The sequence below is a fragment of the Mercenaria mercenaria genome, chromosome 6, assembly GCF_021730395.1.
Source record: "Mercenaria mercenaria strain notata chromosome 6, MADL_Memer_1, whole genome shotgun sequence".
Lineage (NCBI taxonomy): Eukaryota > Metazoa > Mollusca > Bivalvia > Venerida > Veneridae > Mercenaria > Mercenaria mercenaria.
In genome coordinates, this window is record NC_069366.1 from 57,563,745 (window position 1) to 57,581,030 (window position 17,286).

The following is a 17,286-nucleotide window of genomic DNA, read 5'->3' on the forward strand; positions in this document are numbered from 1 at the left end:
TAGTCATTTCACATATGATTTTGATAGCTTTCTCAATTTTTCAACAACATGAACTAAAAGGTATGCTTTAAAGCCTTGGGATTCATTCATTTCCATTCTATCTTCACTGCATAAACAAAATAAGCAAAGGGAGGTAATAATTATATCAAACACTCTGTGGACATTAAAATAAGTGTAACTGATTAGATGTAAAAGATTCAAACAAAACACATTAATTGACCAAAATTAAATAACCACCTTGAAAATAAAGATCACTATCATTATCATTAATGTCAGGACCAAAGATTAAATTCAATTCAAATCCCTTACCCTAGTGAAAGCCATATATCCCTTGTCGCATGATCTGGTTCAAGTCCTGCCTCCTCATTTCCTCCAAAATAGGTAACATAAAGACGATCTTTCTCCATCTTGATTCTTTCAGTCAACAAATCCCATGCCCAGGTGCAAGTCTCTTTCTGTTTATCAAAAATGTTACAATTAAGTTGTTCTTGGGTTTTAACTCAAACCTCTACAGTTTTCTAACTTTTGATTGTAGATGAAGACCCCACATGTATTACTTCAGACATTGCACATGAAAGTTTAAGTTATGAAACTGTTACTCACAATGAAACAAGAAGTGGGAAATAAATCAGACCACAGTCCATACTTCTTAAATTACCATAAATATGTGTACAGTGTTCTGCAAATATTTCGCAACCTGGCAACACAATATAGTGGAAATCTTTGTTCTACAAGCTGAGTCAAAATCAAATTTCGGACAGGAATTTTATTCATCTTTTCGTATTATTCCCCTTTTAAAACTATTATTCCAGCTGGAAAAACATTAAATACCTTGTAGTAGTCGCCAAACGACCAATTTCCCAACATCTCAAAGAATGTGTGATGGTAAACATCTTTTCCGACATCGTCCAGATCATTATGTTTACCTCCTGCACGAATACACTTCTGTGAGTTGGTAACACGCACATACTTGGACAGGTCACTGTTTGGGTCGACAGTTCCGAGGAAAATTGGCTTGAACTGAAGAAACAATAAACAGGTAGTACAAGTATGTTTGTGTTTTCATACGTGTAGAAAATCCCCACATACAAGTATAAATTTCCCATAAAGTAATCAAGTCTCTTGCTTCATAAAAATTTACGAAGTTTTAAACTGAAGACTTGAATTCTGCTGCCACAAATGGCTATTTACTGATAAAACTTCAATGCTGTGAATTTTGACACCATAGAAACTTAACAAAGTTATTGCAATGTGATTCAAACACGTAACTGTAACTGTTACTGCTAGGGCATAAAACTGTTTGAGCGTTATAAATAAAACTCCATGCTTCGCACACACACAAGTTGACATAATTCCATAATTTTTTATGACTTTTTTCCAGTTTTACATGACATTTTACACTCCGACAATGAGCTAAAAACAAAATACTTTCTGTTACCAAAAAGGTGGAAAGTGGTGCACTATTTTTGTAAGAATTTTTCCGAGATCTGCAATTTTAACATTCGTAACTTTTCCGTAAGTTTTTTTCTTCTGTGCTCATCCTGTAGGAAACATGAGCCTACATGTCTTGACATGAGATTTTTATCACAAAAGCTGCAATACTCTTGTTACATGACATGAAATCTGACAGCATTAACAGTGAATTTCAGCAGACTCTACTTAAAATGAAGAACACACAAAAATCTAATTTTTCAGGAAAAGCAAAACAAATTTTCTTGAAAATGACAAAAAAAAGCAAAATGAGTATTCCTCAGTCCAATTTATATGAAAGATGCTAGAGTTGCACTTTTGTTGGCGCAGGTCTGCTTGATTTTATGTCAAATGTGATCTGACATCAATTTAAATGATTAGGGCCTTTCTGATTGGTTTAATGTCAATTTTCAAAGACATGCTAACTAAATTGTATGTAGGTTCAGCATTTAAAATGGAGACCAGCAATACTGACTTTCTAAATTCAAATTTCCAACATAAACGTAACTATGAAAATCTCCTGTTTTATGGACATGTTTTGGTCAGCACACATCAGACACCAGAATTAAGTTTCAAATAATTGTTGTTGCATATTCTCAAGTTTAAGGTCTACATAGCACTTACTCATGCTTATAAACTTTGATTTTTCATTTGGGTTCTGAGTCGCATCAGGACAGTTTTGTTCATATGGTGACTTTCCCAGCTGCCACTCCTGGCATGGATGGGCACGTAGGTAGACCCAACAAACTTTCATAAGCCAGCTTGATGGCTTCCTTGATTGAAGAATTAAACACCCGAACAAGGTTTCAAACTAACATCTGTGCAGTGTAAACTTGTGATTCAAGTCAGCGACCTTTAATAACCACTCAGCAAAAGAGAACCACTAGATCTATATTAACTTTGAAGTTAGGTTTTGAGCTACAATTACACAATTTCTTAAATTTTACAAGAATAATTTGCTGTTTCTTTTTGTTAAATACATAAAACCTTTAAATTTTGAAATTTAGAGGTTTTGAGAATTGAGCTACAACCACTTTATGTCCATTTTTTTAGTTAACAAGAATAATATGTTGTTTCCTATTCAACAGAAATTAAACCTTTAATCAAAGTTTTTCAAATTTTTTATCAGTATTGTAAAATCACTGCCAAATATGCGTTTATGTGGAAAATAATACCCTTTAAATTTACTTCATTTTTGCATCGCAGTCATTTAAGATCCAAAGACATGATAATATTGCTGAATCATTCTACACATTAGAAATGTATGGGTAATGGTCTGGGTTCATTTTATTGTAAAACATTTAAAGGGAGGTTTGGCAAAAAGCCAAAAAGTGTTGCAGCTTTACAAATATTTAAATATAACAATTTCATGCATGCCTTATCCAAAACCTTTCTAGCAAAGTATCACAATAACCCTGTTCTTTATCAAATAAATAACATTCCTAAAGAGTTAAAACTATAGCTTTGAACTCTAGAAACTGGGTACCTTTTACCATTTCAATTTAAAATTGCACGTAACAAGCACCATGCATCAAACATATATATATACCTGAAAATGCATTGAGCTCGAAAATTATTTATTTACAAATTGTTCAAGATGGTGTTTGCTGATAAACTTTCAGACTGTGTAAGCATTAAAAAGAGTTCACAAACAAATATTATGAAATTTCAAATTCAACAAAGTCAAAACTGAACCCTTTTCTACAGCAATACCCGCTTAAAATTCATGCTAAATTGGTCACAAATCCATCCAAAATTTCAGCACCCTGTACCCGATTCATGTCTTAAACATCACTAACCCATTCGATACTGCATCAAAACGTATCTCCGGACCAGAGTAAAAATGTGGTATGGCCGGGTATTCAGTTTTAAATAGGACTGGGACGATTTCAAAATTTTGAAACCAGTTAATCATTTGTTTGAAATTGAATCGAATCGGTTAATCGGCCGCCATATTGAAAATGCTGTTTTCTTTACTGACAACAGTATAAAGGTACTTCCAGCAGCTGGCTTCAATAGAAACTTACGGACTTTATCGTTTGCAAGCAGTGTGACATTTAATAAGTCATATTTTGGTGTATTTTATTTCAAATATATCACAACAGGCAAATCCTAGACTACTGATTATGTTCACTTGATGTGTTTTAGCAGAAATATACTGTGGATCTATGTGCTGGTCAAAGATATGTATAAAGTAAGACTCGTGATGTTTATTGTTTGAGAGCAATTACCGGTTTTGCAAAACTGAAATCGGTTTCACCTAGTAATTGAATCGCATCCGATTAACCGAGTAATCGTCCCAGTCCTAGTTTTGAAGGGTTTGTTGGTGGAATGCATGCAAGACTACAGAATACAATTAACATGATTCATAAAATAAATGTCTTAAATACATCCAGTTCTGTAGCAATATTTACCTGGTTCATGCCAGCATTGGCAAATAGCAATGTTGGATCATCCAGCGGGATAGTGGATGATGAATGTACATATATATGTTCCTTCTCCTTGAAGAAGTTTATAAATAGATCTCGGATCTCATCTGCTTTAAGACTTGTATCCATGATTCAGATCTGTGAAATATAAATTATTGATATTTAAAATTGTATAATGTCATCTGATCTGTACATACGTTGGAAACAGTATTGAGTTTTTTTGAGTTTTAGGGATATTTGACTTGATGCTTTTTAAAGTTATGACTTTTTGATACCTGATACTTATTAATTTGTTTTGTATTTTCAACAAAATTTCAATTATGTAACTGCAGGCTGTTAACTTAACCGGTGTTCCTTGGTTATGTATTAATGTAGTTTTTACCTATTCGCCCCAAAGAATTGCCAACTTCTCCACATGAAGCAAAAGTGGAGGACTAATGATATTTTGACAAAATGTCTTTTATCAAATTATAACAGAAGGCATAATTATACCTCCTCTCACAACCCAGTTAGCCATACGTAATTTTTTCTGTTGCTTCATATCCCTTTATCCCAGTATCAGTATATATCTATCTCATATCAGTGATTTTGTAGCTATTTTTAAAACCGAATACCGGCCAATTCCCCTAGCCAAAAATAGTTATACTTTCCCCTAAAACTGTTATATTTTCCCTTAAAGAAGGTCATATTTTCCCTTCAAATTTGAAGAAAATGTTCCGTTATATGCAAAGTGAATAATTTTAAGAAAGTCTGCGCTTATATTAAAAATTTAACCCCCATTACCCCGTGTTGCTTAAATTTACAAATCGCACAGCTTTTATCAACTGATAATTACGTCACACTGTGTTTACTTCTCATGAGATGCCCAATTAATTGGGACATTGGCATCAGTTCTTGCAAATTAGTACTGTGCCTGATATCATGAAAATCTTATGACTAGGTTTCAAATTTGGATTTCCCCTTTTTGGCATTTATCGCACAATATTTTCCCTTCAAAAAGCCACAGGTTTTGAAAAATGTAAAAAAATCACTGCTTATCTGCTTCTCTACACATGCAGCTTCTTTCCTGTAAGAACAAAAGTCTATCAGAACAGCTTCTTCCCTGCTACAATCATGGAACAAGCTGCCTCAAAATGCTGTTGTCAAAGTTTCCAACTGGTCCTGGCCAACCAACACACCTATTAGACTCTAGCTTAGAGATGTTTTTGTCAACTTTTATCTTACTATATATATAGAGGAACTCATTATTTGGAAGAAGTCAGTCCTGCCTGCTGTGCATGTGTAAAATAGTTTTATCCGATTGCAAAATATACTCCATAAAGAGGGAGGCAATTACTAAAAGTGATGATGATGATCCCAGTCCCAACCAATAACTGAGGAATATTGGGGTTTGGACAGATTTAGGCAGGTCTAGGAAAGTGGAGTATTTACAGATTATCTGTAAATTTACAGATAATCTATAAATTTACAGATTTTTCGATCTGTAAATTTACAGATCAAGTGTTTCAAAACTGCTAAAATTATATTTAGACACAAAATCACAGCTTGAAATTAATTGATTTATTTATGGTATGTATAAATAAAGGTCATTTGTGGGTTTCAGTCATTTCTGTTGACTTTGATTTTTCTGAAAATGCCAAAAAATCAAAGTCAACAAAAATGGCTGAAACCCACAAATGACCTTAATTTATGCATGCTGTAAATAAACCAATTAATTCCAAGCTGCGGTTTTGAGGATAAATGTTATTTCATCAGTTTTCATACATACAATCTGTAAATTTACTGATCGAAAAATCTGTAAATTTATAGATTATTTCGATCAGTAAATTTATAGATTATCTGTAAATTTACAGATAATCTGTAAATACTCCACTTTCCTAGACCTGTTAGGGTTGTTGTACCATGCAGATATAGAACTGGCTATGAACCAGATCTGCTTAAGACACAGTTTATATATGTTTTAGAAACAGTGACCTAAAAGATTTAGTTATTTTCTTCCAATAAAATTGAAACTCTCAAAGTAGCATTTATTTGTTATATCCGAAAAATCATGTCCGATAACATATACTGAATAAGTGATGCAATATTGTTTAAACTAGACGAACTATCAAAAGATAATTTCGTAAAATTAGAAGGAAGATATTAATCTTCATTGTAAAAAGTTAAATATATACTAATAAACCTTGAATAGAGGTGTTAACGCCTAATAATTCTGATTTTTTTTTACCGGCAATGTGATCCGCTACTTGTCCGGTGTAGATGTAAATAATTCCAGGATCAACTAATCCGAGAAGAGGTGAAAATTTTTGTCATTTACTTTCAAAGTAACTTTGGTATAGTTGGATATATACTATCTGACTTGCAAAGATTGGTTCAAAATTTCTGTTTCTGCATTTAGTTAATTGTTTCAACGATTGTTACAAGTGGTTTCGTCAGTCTGAATTCAACATTTCTTTTGATTTCATCATCAATCATTCTCAAAAATCTTACTTTTTTTTCAACAGGTAAACTTTCTAAAGCCGTGTTAAATTGCAAAATGCCAAATGCATATTGTCAGTATATAAAACCATGGAGGCAGTATAGAGATAGAGTGCAGATTGTGCTAATTATTTATTTAGGCCTACTGTATTCTGGCTACCACAACACTATAGACAAGGTTACTGTCACTGAGTGGCTGCTTTTTAATTTCTGACTTTTGCAGCCACCGCAGTAACAGTTTGACCATCATAATATAAAACAAACTGTATACATCGGATTAGTCTGACTACCACAACAGTGGCGACGCTATTTTGATTTTCTGATGGTGCGTGCGTCCATTAAGTATTAATTGTCAGATTTATGTGGTAGAACTCTGAATGCCATATACACAGGATAGCTTACTCACTTAAAAAGATGCTATAAAATGACAAAATACTGGGCTAAAGCACAATAAATGCACTAAAATGAGTGAGTTAATATTTAGCTGAGTCAGGTTTCTGTGTCATGTTTGATTATGTATTCGAAACTTAAAGGAATGCATTATGCAAATCATACTCTAATAATATTTAAACCACTGTATATACCCATTTATGGAAGTTGTGCTTAGATCACTTGTTTTTGAATATCGGCCACAGTTTGCATTTTGGATAGTCGAAATGAGTTTTGACAGAAGCTTACCATTTTGTTCTATAACCAGAATTTTAGAGCATATTCTTGCATTATACCTCAGTCAGTGGTCAATATATTTAAACAGTGGGATATGGCACTTTGTGTAAAAAAATTAAGTAAGCTATAGTAAATACAAGCCAAAATACATGTAGACAATGCATGTAAACCACCAGTACAGAATTAAAGTTTTAATCGCAAACATTATTTAAGTGCTAATTTCCGTTGAACCTCAGCTGAATGTTTCTGACCAAATTTGCTCACCATTTTTCAGTTTTGCATTTGTCTTCTTTCAATATTCTTCCAATATTCAACAAAATCCCTCCGTTAGGCATTGTCGTACATGGTGTATGTTCCAGTCTGATTTCTATGGGGAAAAGATCGGTTTGACAAAATGGCACATGGAATCTGTATATATAGCCGTATCTATCAATTGGTGGGCACTGCTTGACAATTTATGATTTCCCAATAAGTCAGTCATGATGCATTTACTGGAAGGCGTTGTCATATTTAGCTTGACTGTGCGAAGTATATCGAGAGCTATCGTCTCGCCCTGGCATCCGTGTTGCAGTTGGGCACCAGTGTCTATAGCTTGGTTAAAGATTTGATGTACTCTCACTTTATCTCTGTTGTTATTGCTTGATGGGTTTGCTTCAAACTTAAATAGTCATTATGGACATCGCCCACACTATATGACACAAAGGCTGTAACTTTTCTTAACTTAAGCCTCCTTTTTACATAGAATTTCAGGTTAAAAGTTATAATGCACTTTCACTACCTGTGTTATTACTAAATGGAGTTGATATAGATTTAAAAGAGTTGTTGCACATCAGCACCATATGACACTAGGGCCATAACTCTGACAGCATTATTTTAGGAATTATGCCCCCTTTTTACATTCAATTTTAGGTTAATGTTTTGATGCACTATTGCTATTTGATCATCACCCTCATCATATGACACAAGGTTCATAACTCTGACTCAAATATTTCATGCGTTATGCCCCTTTATAGTTTGAATTTTAATGCAATTTCACAGTATCATTACTATTACTAAATGGACTTGATTCAGACTTAAAACGTTTGTTCCACATCATCATCCACATCATATTACTTAATTAAGATGAATTACTTTGGCAGAAAAATGCTATGAATTATATTCTTTTTATACTTAGAAATTCTGGTTACTGTTTTGATGCACTGTCACTCTATCTTTTAATTACAAAAATGGATTTTGACTTTATGCAGACAGCACAACTCTGGTCATTACAGCCAAAGTTAACATCAAACTTGGAGGTCAAAGTTCAAGTAGCTTTTTTGGATCTTCTAAACTGCTGGAAAGTTTTGATAAATATAGAACCAATAATTGTTTACCTTGACAAGATGATGCGCATAGCACTTACCTTCTCTATATCAAAGGGGAATTTTGGGGTGAATACCTTAAGACATAGTTTTAGTTGTGAAGAGATATGTGAAGATAAAATGATATACAAGTATAGCAAACAGATAATTTCTTTTTTCCAGGGATAGAAAATTTATAGATTGCTCCATATATTAAAATGGTGAAGAATGACAGCTCGGAATGAAACCTCGAAACATGGGGCTGGCTCAGGTAAGTCCGAATGCAATTGTTTATGATAGATCACATCTAAAGTTGATAAATTATGTTTTTTTGTGAATTTGTAATGTGGCACCAGTAATTTATATTTATTATAACTGTATTTAATCCAGAAAGCATATGTTACAGTGTGAGAGAAATATGCAGCTAGTGTTAAGCTTAAGCTCTGAATACTATATCAATGCCCAACTGAGTTATTGGGCTGTTCATTCAAATTTGAAAACGAGCCTTAGCTAGGTACTTCTAGCAATGGCACACTACCCTCTAAATGTAAATTTGCCATTTAGAAAAAGCCATTTCTTGGAGCCAATACAGTCATAGTCTCATATTGTTCCCTACAATCTGGTGGTTCCACATCATGTTTCAAACAATTTGTCAGGGTTTAATTTCGGTAAGCAGCCTTAAACAAAAGATAAAAAAACACACTAAGTAAGATAATTACTAAAACAGTAATTTTGAAACATTTTATTTAACTTCATTGTACCATTATCCATAACTTTAGAATGTAGCAAAATTTTATGTTCATTTTGTATATGGTTGTATTTATCAATTACTCAAAGCCTTCAGATGGTTTGTTGCCTAATTTATCATGGTTCAAAGTTCAGATGTGCAGGAATTGAACCATGATTGAGGGTGTTAACCTGAGTGGATATCTAGGCATCTGAACCATGACCTTTGGTAACTTAACTGAAAAACCACAAGAATGCTTTGATTGTTTTCAATCTTACATGCACATTGAAATATATTGATTAAAATTATGCTGGACTTCATACGTCTTAGTAGTAATAAACCGGACGTCATGTGGCAGTTTGACTTCATAACATGCTCTTACCAGTGTGGGAATCAACCATTTTTTATCACAGAATATACATAGCTTGACTTTCTTCTTGTTTTATTGGCAGTCAGGTCGAGTTAGTTGATAAAAACTTTTTTATCAAATTTTAATGTGTTAATCAAATTCCGTATTGCACAGAGAAGAATAAGAGGCAAGATGAGCAGGCAGCTGGTTCTCATGACGATGTTAGTTTCAAGCTTCAGTCAGACAGATTTAGATGGGTAGGTGGTTTTATATACATTGTAATTATATGAACAAAAAATGCAGAGTGCATGAATTGAGTTGGTAGTTAGGACAGAGGTCAAAGTAAAAAAGTTGAGCTGAAAGGTGAAATCTGCCCTTCATATTTCTTATCTGGAGCATAACTTTAAAACTATTCAAAGAATTGACTTCAGACTTCACTTATTGGTAAGTGACAGTTGGGAGATGTGCATGGTGCATGTTACAATTAGATCTCAACGGTCAGATCTGTCTGTCTGTTTGGAGCACAAATTAAAAGCTATTCAAGGTATTGACTTGAAACTTGGAAATAGGTTGGTGATGTTGAGACAATGTGCAGAATGAAACCACCTCTCCACCCCACAGCCCCATTTTTTCTCACTAAATTTCTCATGCCTTAGTATTACACAGAAACCCCCACATGCCCAACCCCTACTTATCGCCCGATTACCCACCCCCACCCAAAAATTTCATTTTTCTTTAAATTTTACTTGTTTCTCTCTGATCCACAACTTCAAGCATTATATTGCCTAGCTTTGCAGAGCTACTTTTGTACTTTGTAAAGATAATTTTCAAAATTTATACATCCATTTTGAATGAAAGCTCACTTTTGCAAAACACAGGTTTTAACACATTTCAAGAGGAAGTAGTGCGAAAGTGTTGCTTTAAAGTACATGTTCTTATAACAGACCAGATCAGTTTGTACCTTGATACCTGTATATGTTAACATTTTATTACAGAGTTTTGAAGATCCAATGCATAACTATATCAAGCTACAGAAAATGAGAGACAAAGAGGAAAGGTGAAATTTTACTTGTATATTATATTATATTACATGACTCCTTCTTTAAATAACTGGTCCAAAGTTTGTACTACATGAATGCACATTTTCTGGGCAGATGAATCAAAAATTTAAAAAATGAAACTGAAAATAAATTTTTGATATCGTGAATTAAAACACTAATTGAATAGCTTGCCAGTCAATAGTCAGAACTTCTGGACCTTGGGCAGAAGTTTGGACTATTGACTGGCATCCTTTCCATGACAAACGCGTACTAAGGTGCTTTACATTCATATATACATATGCACATTCAACAGCAGCCACTCAAGGACACCAATTCATCCGCTACCAGTGCAGATAGAGCAGTCCGACCAGAGGGACAGTCCTGTTGCATGTCACATACTGCTCTGGGCAGTGGATGACATCTATTTAGTTTGGAGGTCAGGGGTCACTCTTTTAGTACGAAACCCGATTCCTCCCAGTATTTAAAAAGCCCATTGCCAGTTGGCAGTTGATGAATTGTATTGATTTTGAGGGTAGTGGGTTAAAGGTCAAGGTCACAGTGATTGTTAGTACAAAAACCATTTATACTCAGTATTTTGAGAACTACTTGACCTGCTACCCTCATACTTGGCTGGCACATTGCTGATGAGCATTGAATGATTCCTACTGATTTTCAGGACAGCTGGTCTAAGGTTATGACCATTAGTTAAAAAAGAAATTCATCATGGACATCTTTTTATTTTGTGGTTTCTTAATTAAAGGTCATTGTTACTGTAATGCGAAGTGATCAGATTGGCATATTATGTAATGTGACTGGTTATACATCTGTCTGTTTGCAATTTTGTTTCCACTAAACAACTTCAGAATGCTTTGACCTGTGTTTCTCATATTGCTTGCATTGCTTCAGATGTATATGGTTTGATCAGCAATGGTCATATACTAAATTTTCACCTTTTTTACATACATTGTATTATGACTGAAGACTATAACTTTAAATACACCGAAGGGAATTCCTTATAACTTGAGACAGTTATAGATGAAAATGAAAAAAAAAAATTGACAAGAACCTTCACTCTTTCTGGAATAAATATGAAAACATCTCCAAGATTGAACCAGTATAAAACATTATTACTATTAGAATTGGCTTTTAGCGAGGGTTTGAATCACTTTTAGTGATCCCCATAGTTTATATAATGGTCCATTTATTATTTAACCAACACAGTATAGGTTATATGGCGCCAAACAGGACTACAAATTTTGGTTTCATAGCTCATTTACATCAAAATAAAAACATGAGGTATGGAATCAAAATTTGCATACCTGCTGGAATTACAGAGTTACAGCAAAACCAAGTGTTAAGACCCTATTAGTCGCCTCTTGCAATCATGCAAGGGTAAGGCAGTGGTTCCAATTCTTTTCATACACAGATCGTCCCAGAACCACATGGGGCAACATACTCTAGTACTAACTTTAATGCTTTTCGTTAAGATTACAATTTCCCCTCAAGAAACAAACATTTTAATAATTGATTGAATCGCTTTAGAATGATCAGCTTATTTGCTTTCCTAAGGGTGAAACTGTTCCTGGAGTCAAGTCAATGGCTGTCAGATAGCCATTATGTTTGAAAACAATAAACTTACTTTACATTTTTTTTTCTGTTTCAGAGTAAAAGAACTTCAGTCTATGCTTGAAACATCTAGCAGTTCTTCTGAAAGCTCTGACGACAGTTCAGGCACTTCCCACAGAAAACATAAACAAAGATCCAGGTCAGAATCTAGTAAATCTCACAGAAAGCATAAACAAAGATCCAGGTCAGAATCTAGTACATCTCACAGAAAGCATAAACAAAGAAAAGAAGATAAACCAAGAAAAAAGGAGAAATACAAGTCTGAAGTCTGGATAGAGAAAAGAGATGATAAAAATGACACAGATAAGAAAAAAAGAAAGAGGAGAAAGGATTATAAACAACACAAATCAAAAAAGCGGAAAGGAGCTGATGATGACGTGAGAACAGATTATCATGTTGACACATATTCACAACAAGGTACCACAGTGAAAGAGGAAAATTCAGACAAGACAGAAAAATTTAGTCCAAATGAAACTATACACAGAGGAGAGAGAAAATATAAGAAGTCCAAGCATCGTCATAAAAAGGACAAACATTCATAAGTGATTAAACTGAACTTTTAGTTATAGAAAAAAGAAAAGACTTCGAAATTCCATTTTAGCTTAAGAAGGTGTTGATCATCAGCATTGTCTATAGTTTTTTGTTTAAGTCTGTTTTTCTTGAAAACTGTAAGAGAGACAGCCTTGAAACTTTGTGTGCTTGTTAATTACCATTAGGCGAGTATGTAGGCCAAGAACCATTACTCTTGCTTTTTTAGCTCGACTATAACGAAGAATAAGGAGAGCTATCCTACTCACCACAGCATCGACTTCACACCTTGTTAAAGTTTTTCGTACCAGTCCAGATTTTAACAAAGCTTTTTGTCATAAAGCTTTGAAACTTTCAACACTTGTGTACCATCACCATGTCCAGTTTTAGGCAAGAGTACATAACTCTGTCAAAGATTTTGACTGAATTATGGCCCCTTTTAATTTACAAAACTTCGTCAGGTGTTTCATACCAGTTCATATTTTGTGTAAATTGTTTGACATATGGCTTTGAAACTTTTATCACTTGTTCCTTATAACAGTCTCTATCTGTAGGCAAGAGTACATATTTCTGTCAAATATTTTGGCTGAATTTTGGCCCTTTTTGTACGCCTGAAAGAGCGGGCCGTATGATGTGAACACACTTGGCGGTGGGCAGCGGGCGGTATCTAAAACATGTCAGCTCTCTAAGTAAAACAATTTTCATCACCTCTTCACCAAACTTGCTGACAATGTTAGTAGGCATAATATCTCAGCCAAGTTCGATAACCAGCCAAATCGCCCTAGGTACTCTTGGATTTTGGCCCTTAAATTACTTGAAAAACTGTGAATTTAGCCTTGTCCACTCTCTAAGTCGAACAGTTTTCATCCGATCTTCACTAAACTTGCTGACAATGTTTATTGGCATAATATCTCGGCCAGGTTCGATAGCCACCCAAATCGCCCCGGACACTCCTGGAGTATGGCCCTTGAATTACTTGAAAAACTGCGAATTTAGCAGGCTCTCTAATTCTAACAGTTTTCATCCAGTCTTTACCAAACTTGCTGACACTGTTTGTGGGCATATTATCTTGGCCAAGTTCGATAACCAGTCAAATCACCCCAGGCACTCCTTGATTATGGCCCTTGAATTACTCTAAAAACTGCTAATTTAGCCTTGTCCGCTCTCAAAGTTGAACAGTTTTCATCCGATCTACACCGAACTTGCTGACAATGTTTGTGGGCATATCTCGGCCAAGTTCAATAACCAGCCTAATCACCGTAGGCACTCTTGGATTATGGCCCTTGAATTACTCGAAAAACTGCGAATTTAGCCTTGTCCGCTCTCTAAGTTGAGGTTTTCATCGGATCTTCACCAAACTTGCTTACAATGTTTGTGGGCATAATATTTCGGCCAAGTTCAATAATCAGCCGAATCGCCCTAGGCACTCTTGGATTATGGCCTTTGAAATAGGCCAAGTTCGATGACGGGCATATTTTGTGACAGTCTGGCGCTCTTGTTGGACGTGGGAATTAGTTCAGGTTTTGTTCAAGTCCATGTTTTGTCAAAACTATTTGACATGTGGCTTTGAAACTTTGAACATTTGTTTATTGGCATTTTTTCCATTTGTAGTCACGGGTATGCAGCTATAGCAGAGATACTTGGCTGAATTCAACTTTTTGAAGAAAATGTAGAGCTATTGCACTCACCCCAGCGTCAGCGTCGCTGTTAGTTAAAGTTTTTAATAAAGTCAAATATCTCTGGTACTAGTTACTCACTATCACAGTCTACACCAGGAGAAACAATCCCTATAACTCTGATTTGAATTTTGACAGATTTATGCCCCTTTTTTAGCTCATCTGATTTTTTGAAAAAAAATGATGAGTTATTGTCATCACTTGAGCGGTTGTCGGCGTCGGCGTCGGCGTCGGTGTCGGCGTCGGCGTCGGCGTTGCCTGGTTAAGTTTTATGTTTAGGTCAGCTTTTCTCCTAAACTATCAAAGCTATTGCTTTGAAACTTGGAAGACTTGTTCACCATCATAAGCTGACCCTGTATAGCAAGAAACATAACTCCATCTTGCTTTTTGCAAGATTTATGGCCCCTTTTGTACTTAGAAAATATCAGATTTCTTGGTTAAGTTTTATGTTTAGGTCAACTTTTCTCCTAAACTATCAAAGCTATTGCTTTGAAACTTGGAATACTTGTTCACCATCATAAGCTGACCCTGTACATCAAGAAACATAACTCCATCTTGCTTTTTGCAAGAATTATTGCCCCTTTTGGACTTAGAAAATCAGTTTTCTTGGTTAAGTTTTATGTTTAGGTCAGATTTTATCCTAAACTATCAAAGCTATTGCTTTGAAACTTGCAACACTTGTTCACCATCATAAGCTGACCCTGTACAGCAAGAAACATAACTAAATCCTGCTTTTTGCAAGATTTATGGCCCCTTTTGGACTTAGAAAATATCAGATTTCTTGGTTAAGTTTTATGTTTAGGTCAACTTTTTCTCTTAAACTATCAAAGCTATTGCTTTGAAACTTGCAACACTTGTTCACCATCATAAGCTGACCCTGTACAGCAAGCAACATAACTCCATCCTGCTTTTTGCAATAATTATTGCCCCTTTTGGACTTAGAAAATCATTTTCTTGGTTGAGTATTATGTTTAAGGCAACTTTTCTCATAAACTATCAAAGCTATTGCTTTAAAACTTGCAACAGTTTTTCACAATCATAAGTGGACACTGTACATCAAGAAACATAACTCTATCCTGCTTTTTGCAAGAATGATGGCACTTTTTAGACTTAGAAAATCATGGGTAGGACAATATTTCTATTATACAAAAAAAAATCAGATGAGCGTCAGCACCCGCAAGGCGGTGCTCTTGTTTTAACTTAGAATTTTTTGGTTAAAGTTTTTGATAAAGTCAAATAACTCTGTTACTATCAAAGCTTTTGACTTGAAACTTGAAATAGTTATTTACTATCACAGTCTACACCAGGAGAAACAGTCCCCATAACTAATTGAATTTTGACAGATTTATTCCCCTTTTTAACTTGTAATTTTTGGTTAAAGTTTTTGATAAAGTCAAAATCGCTGTTACTATCAAGCTTTTGACTTGAAACTTAAAATAGTTATTTACTATCACAGTCTTCACCAGAAGAAACAATCCCCAGAACTCTGATTTTAATTTTGACAGAGTTATGCCCCTTTTAAATTTATAGTTTTTATGCCCCCAAAGGGAGGCATATTAGTTTTCAACTGTCCGTCCGTTCTTTCGTTAGTTCGTTCGTCACAACGTTAACTTTTTGCATGAAGGCACTTTACTCCCGAACCACTGCACCCAGGACCTTCAAATTTCACATACTTATTGAGTACATGACTCCTACTGACTTTGGGGTCACCAGGTCAAAGGTCAAGGCGCTGCGGGGGCATTTGTCACAATTAGTGACAGCTCTTGTTTGGTTAAAGTTTTATATAACGTCCAATATCTCTGTTACTATCAAAGCTATTGACTTGAAACTTAAAATAGTTATTTACTATCAAAGGCTACACCATAAGAAACAACTGTGATTAGAATTTTGACAGATTTATGCCACTTTTACTGGCAACGCTATAATTCAAAGTCAAGCACTGAGAAAAGTCGAGCGTGCTGTGTTATTGACAGCTCGTGTTGGACTTGGAAATCATATAAGTGTTTCATACCAGTCCTATTTTGTCCATATTGTTTGAAATATGGCTTTGAAACTTCGATCACTTGTTTGCTATCATAGTCTCCATATGTAGGCAAGACTACATAACTAGGACAAGGATTTTGACTCAGTTATGGTCCTTTTTCGACATAGAAATTAATTAAGTTTTACGTACCATTCCATATTTGTCTAAACTGTTCGATATATGGCTTTGAAACTTTGAACACTTGCTTTCCATCATGGTCTCTATGGGTACGCAAGAGTACACAACTTTTCTACTCACATTTATTTTAGCTAGACTATTCGAAAAATAACTACGAACCCATACTTGCATCAATTCTTCGAATAGTCAACAGACAGCTCTTGTTCAGAGTAATGGCACATTATAAAAATTGATATATCTACGTTATTTTGTTTAGGTCCACTTTTCTTAAAAACTGGAAGAGCAATAGATTTGAAATTTTGTCAGTTATATTCTGTTGTTCATTATACCCCCAAAAACGAAGTTGGGGGTGGCGGAGGGGGAGAGTATAAAGGACTGTCTGTTTTCATGGTTTTCGGAAAATAACTCATAAAAGGCATGACAGATTTGAATAAAATTTGGTACACAGGTGTAACATCATAAAATACAGGTCAAGTTCGATTTTGCCTGCAAATCAACATTTTTGATGTAGTTATGGCCCCTTTCCAACATAAAATTTGCCAAACTCATGGTTTCTGGACATATAACCCATGAAAGGCGCGACAGATTTAAATAATTCTTGATACACAGGTGTAACATCATAAGATACAGGTCAAATTCGACTTTGGCTAAAAACACCAAGTTTTTTATGCAGTTATGGCCCCTTTCCAACTTAAAGTTTGCCATACGTCTATGACAAGGCCATGTTGTGAGGGTATTATTCGTCACTCCCGTGACAGTTCTAGTTTTGGATGAACTAAGAAATAATTTCATTTCT

The 17,286-nt window shown here is 34.8% G+C and overlaps 2 protein-coding genes across 4 annotated transcripts in view; one reads left to right on the forward strand and one right to left on the reverse strand.

Annotated features, from left to right (window-relative positions):
* Positions 1-6,279, reverse strand: part of LOC123548805 (alanine--tRNA ligase, cytoplasmic-like) — a 104,335-nt gene extending 98,056 nt beyond the window's left edge. The window contains exons 1-4 of one of the 2 annotated variants that reach the window (XM_045336349.2): positions 6,127-6,279; positions 3,885-4,037; positions 832-1,020; positions 310-455 (exon numbers count right to left, since the gene is read on the reverse strand). In XM_045336349.2, coding sequence (XP_045192284.2) covers positions 310-455; positions 832-1,020; positions 3,885-4,028 — 479 coding nt within the window. In that variant the 5' untranslated portion in view covers positions 4,029-4,037; positions 6,127-6,279. Of the gene's footprint in view, positions 1-309; positions 456-831; positions 1,021-3,884; positions 4,038-6,081 lie in introns of both variants that reach the window. The other variant, XM_045336348.2, reaches the window with a different exon arrangement.
* A 139-nt stretch (positions 6,280-6,418) lies between these two features.
* Positions 6,419-12,814, forward strand: LOC123548807 (uncharacterized). 2 transcript variants are annotated; one of them, XM_053546035.1, is made up of 6 exons: positions 6,419-6,500; positions 8,566-8,654; positions 9,634-9,716; positions 10,455-10,516; positions 12,163-12,264; positions 12,310-12,814. In XM_053546035.1, the coding sequence occupies exons 2-6, from the start codon at positions 8,612-8,614 to the stop codon at positions 12,665-12,667; spliced, it is 648 nt and encodes a 215-aa protein (XP_053402010.1). In that variant the 5' UTR covers positions 6,419-6,500; positions 8,566-8,611; the 3' UTR covers positions 12,668-12,814. The 2 variants fall into 2 exon arrangements, with proteins under 2 accessions (XP_053402010.1, XP_053402009.1); XM_053546034.1 differs by having other exon boundaries at positions 12,163-12,814.
* Positions 12,815-17,286: the final 4,472 nt, after the last annotated feature.

What these genes read in the sequence shown, in the direction of transcription:
- LOC123548807 (XM_053546034.1), top strand. Translation starts at nt 8,612, where the DNA reads ATGACAGCTCGGAATGAAACCTCGAAACATGGGGCTGGCTCAG. An exon ending in AGTCAGACAGATTTAGATGG is followed by an intron (nt 9,717 to 10,454) that starts GTAGGTGGTTTT and finishes ATTTTATTACAG; the next exon opens with AGTTTTGAAGATCCAATGCA. An exon ending in ATGAGAGACAAAGAGGAAAG is followed by an intron (nt 10,517 to 12,162) that starts GTGAAATTTTAC and finishes TTTCTGTTTCAG; the next exon opens with AGTAAAAGAACTTCAGTCTA.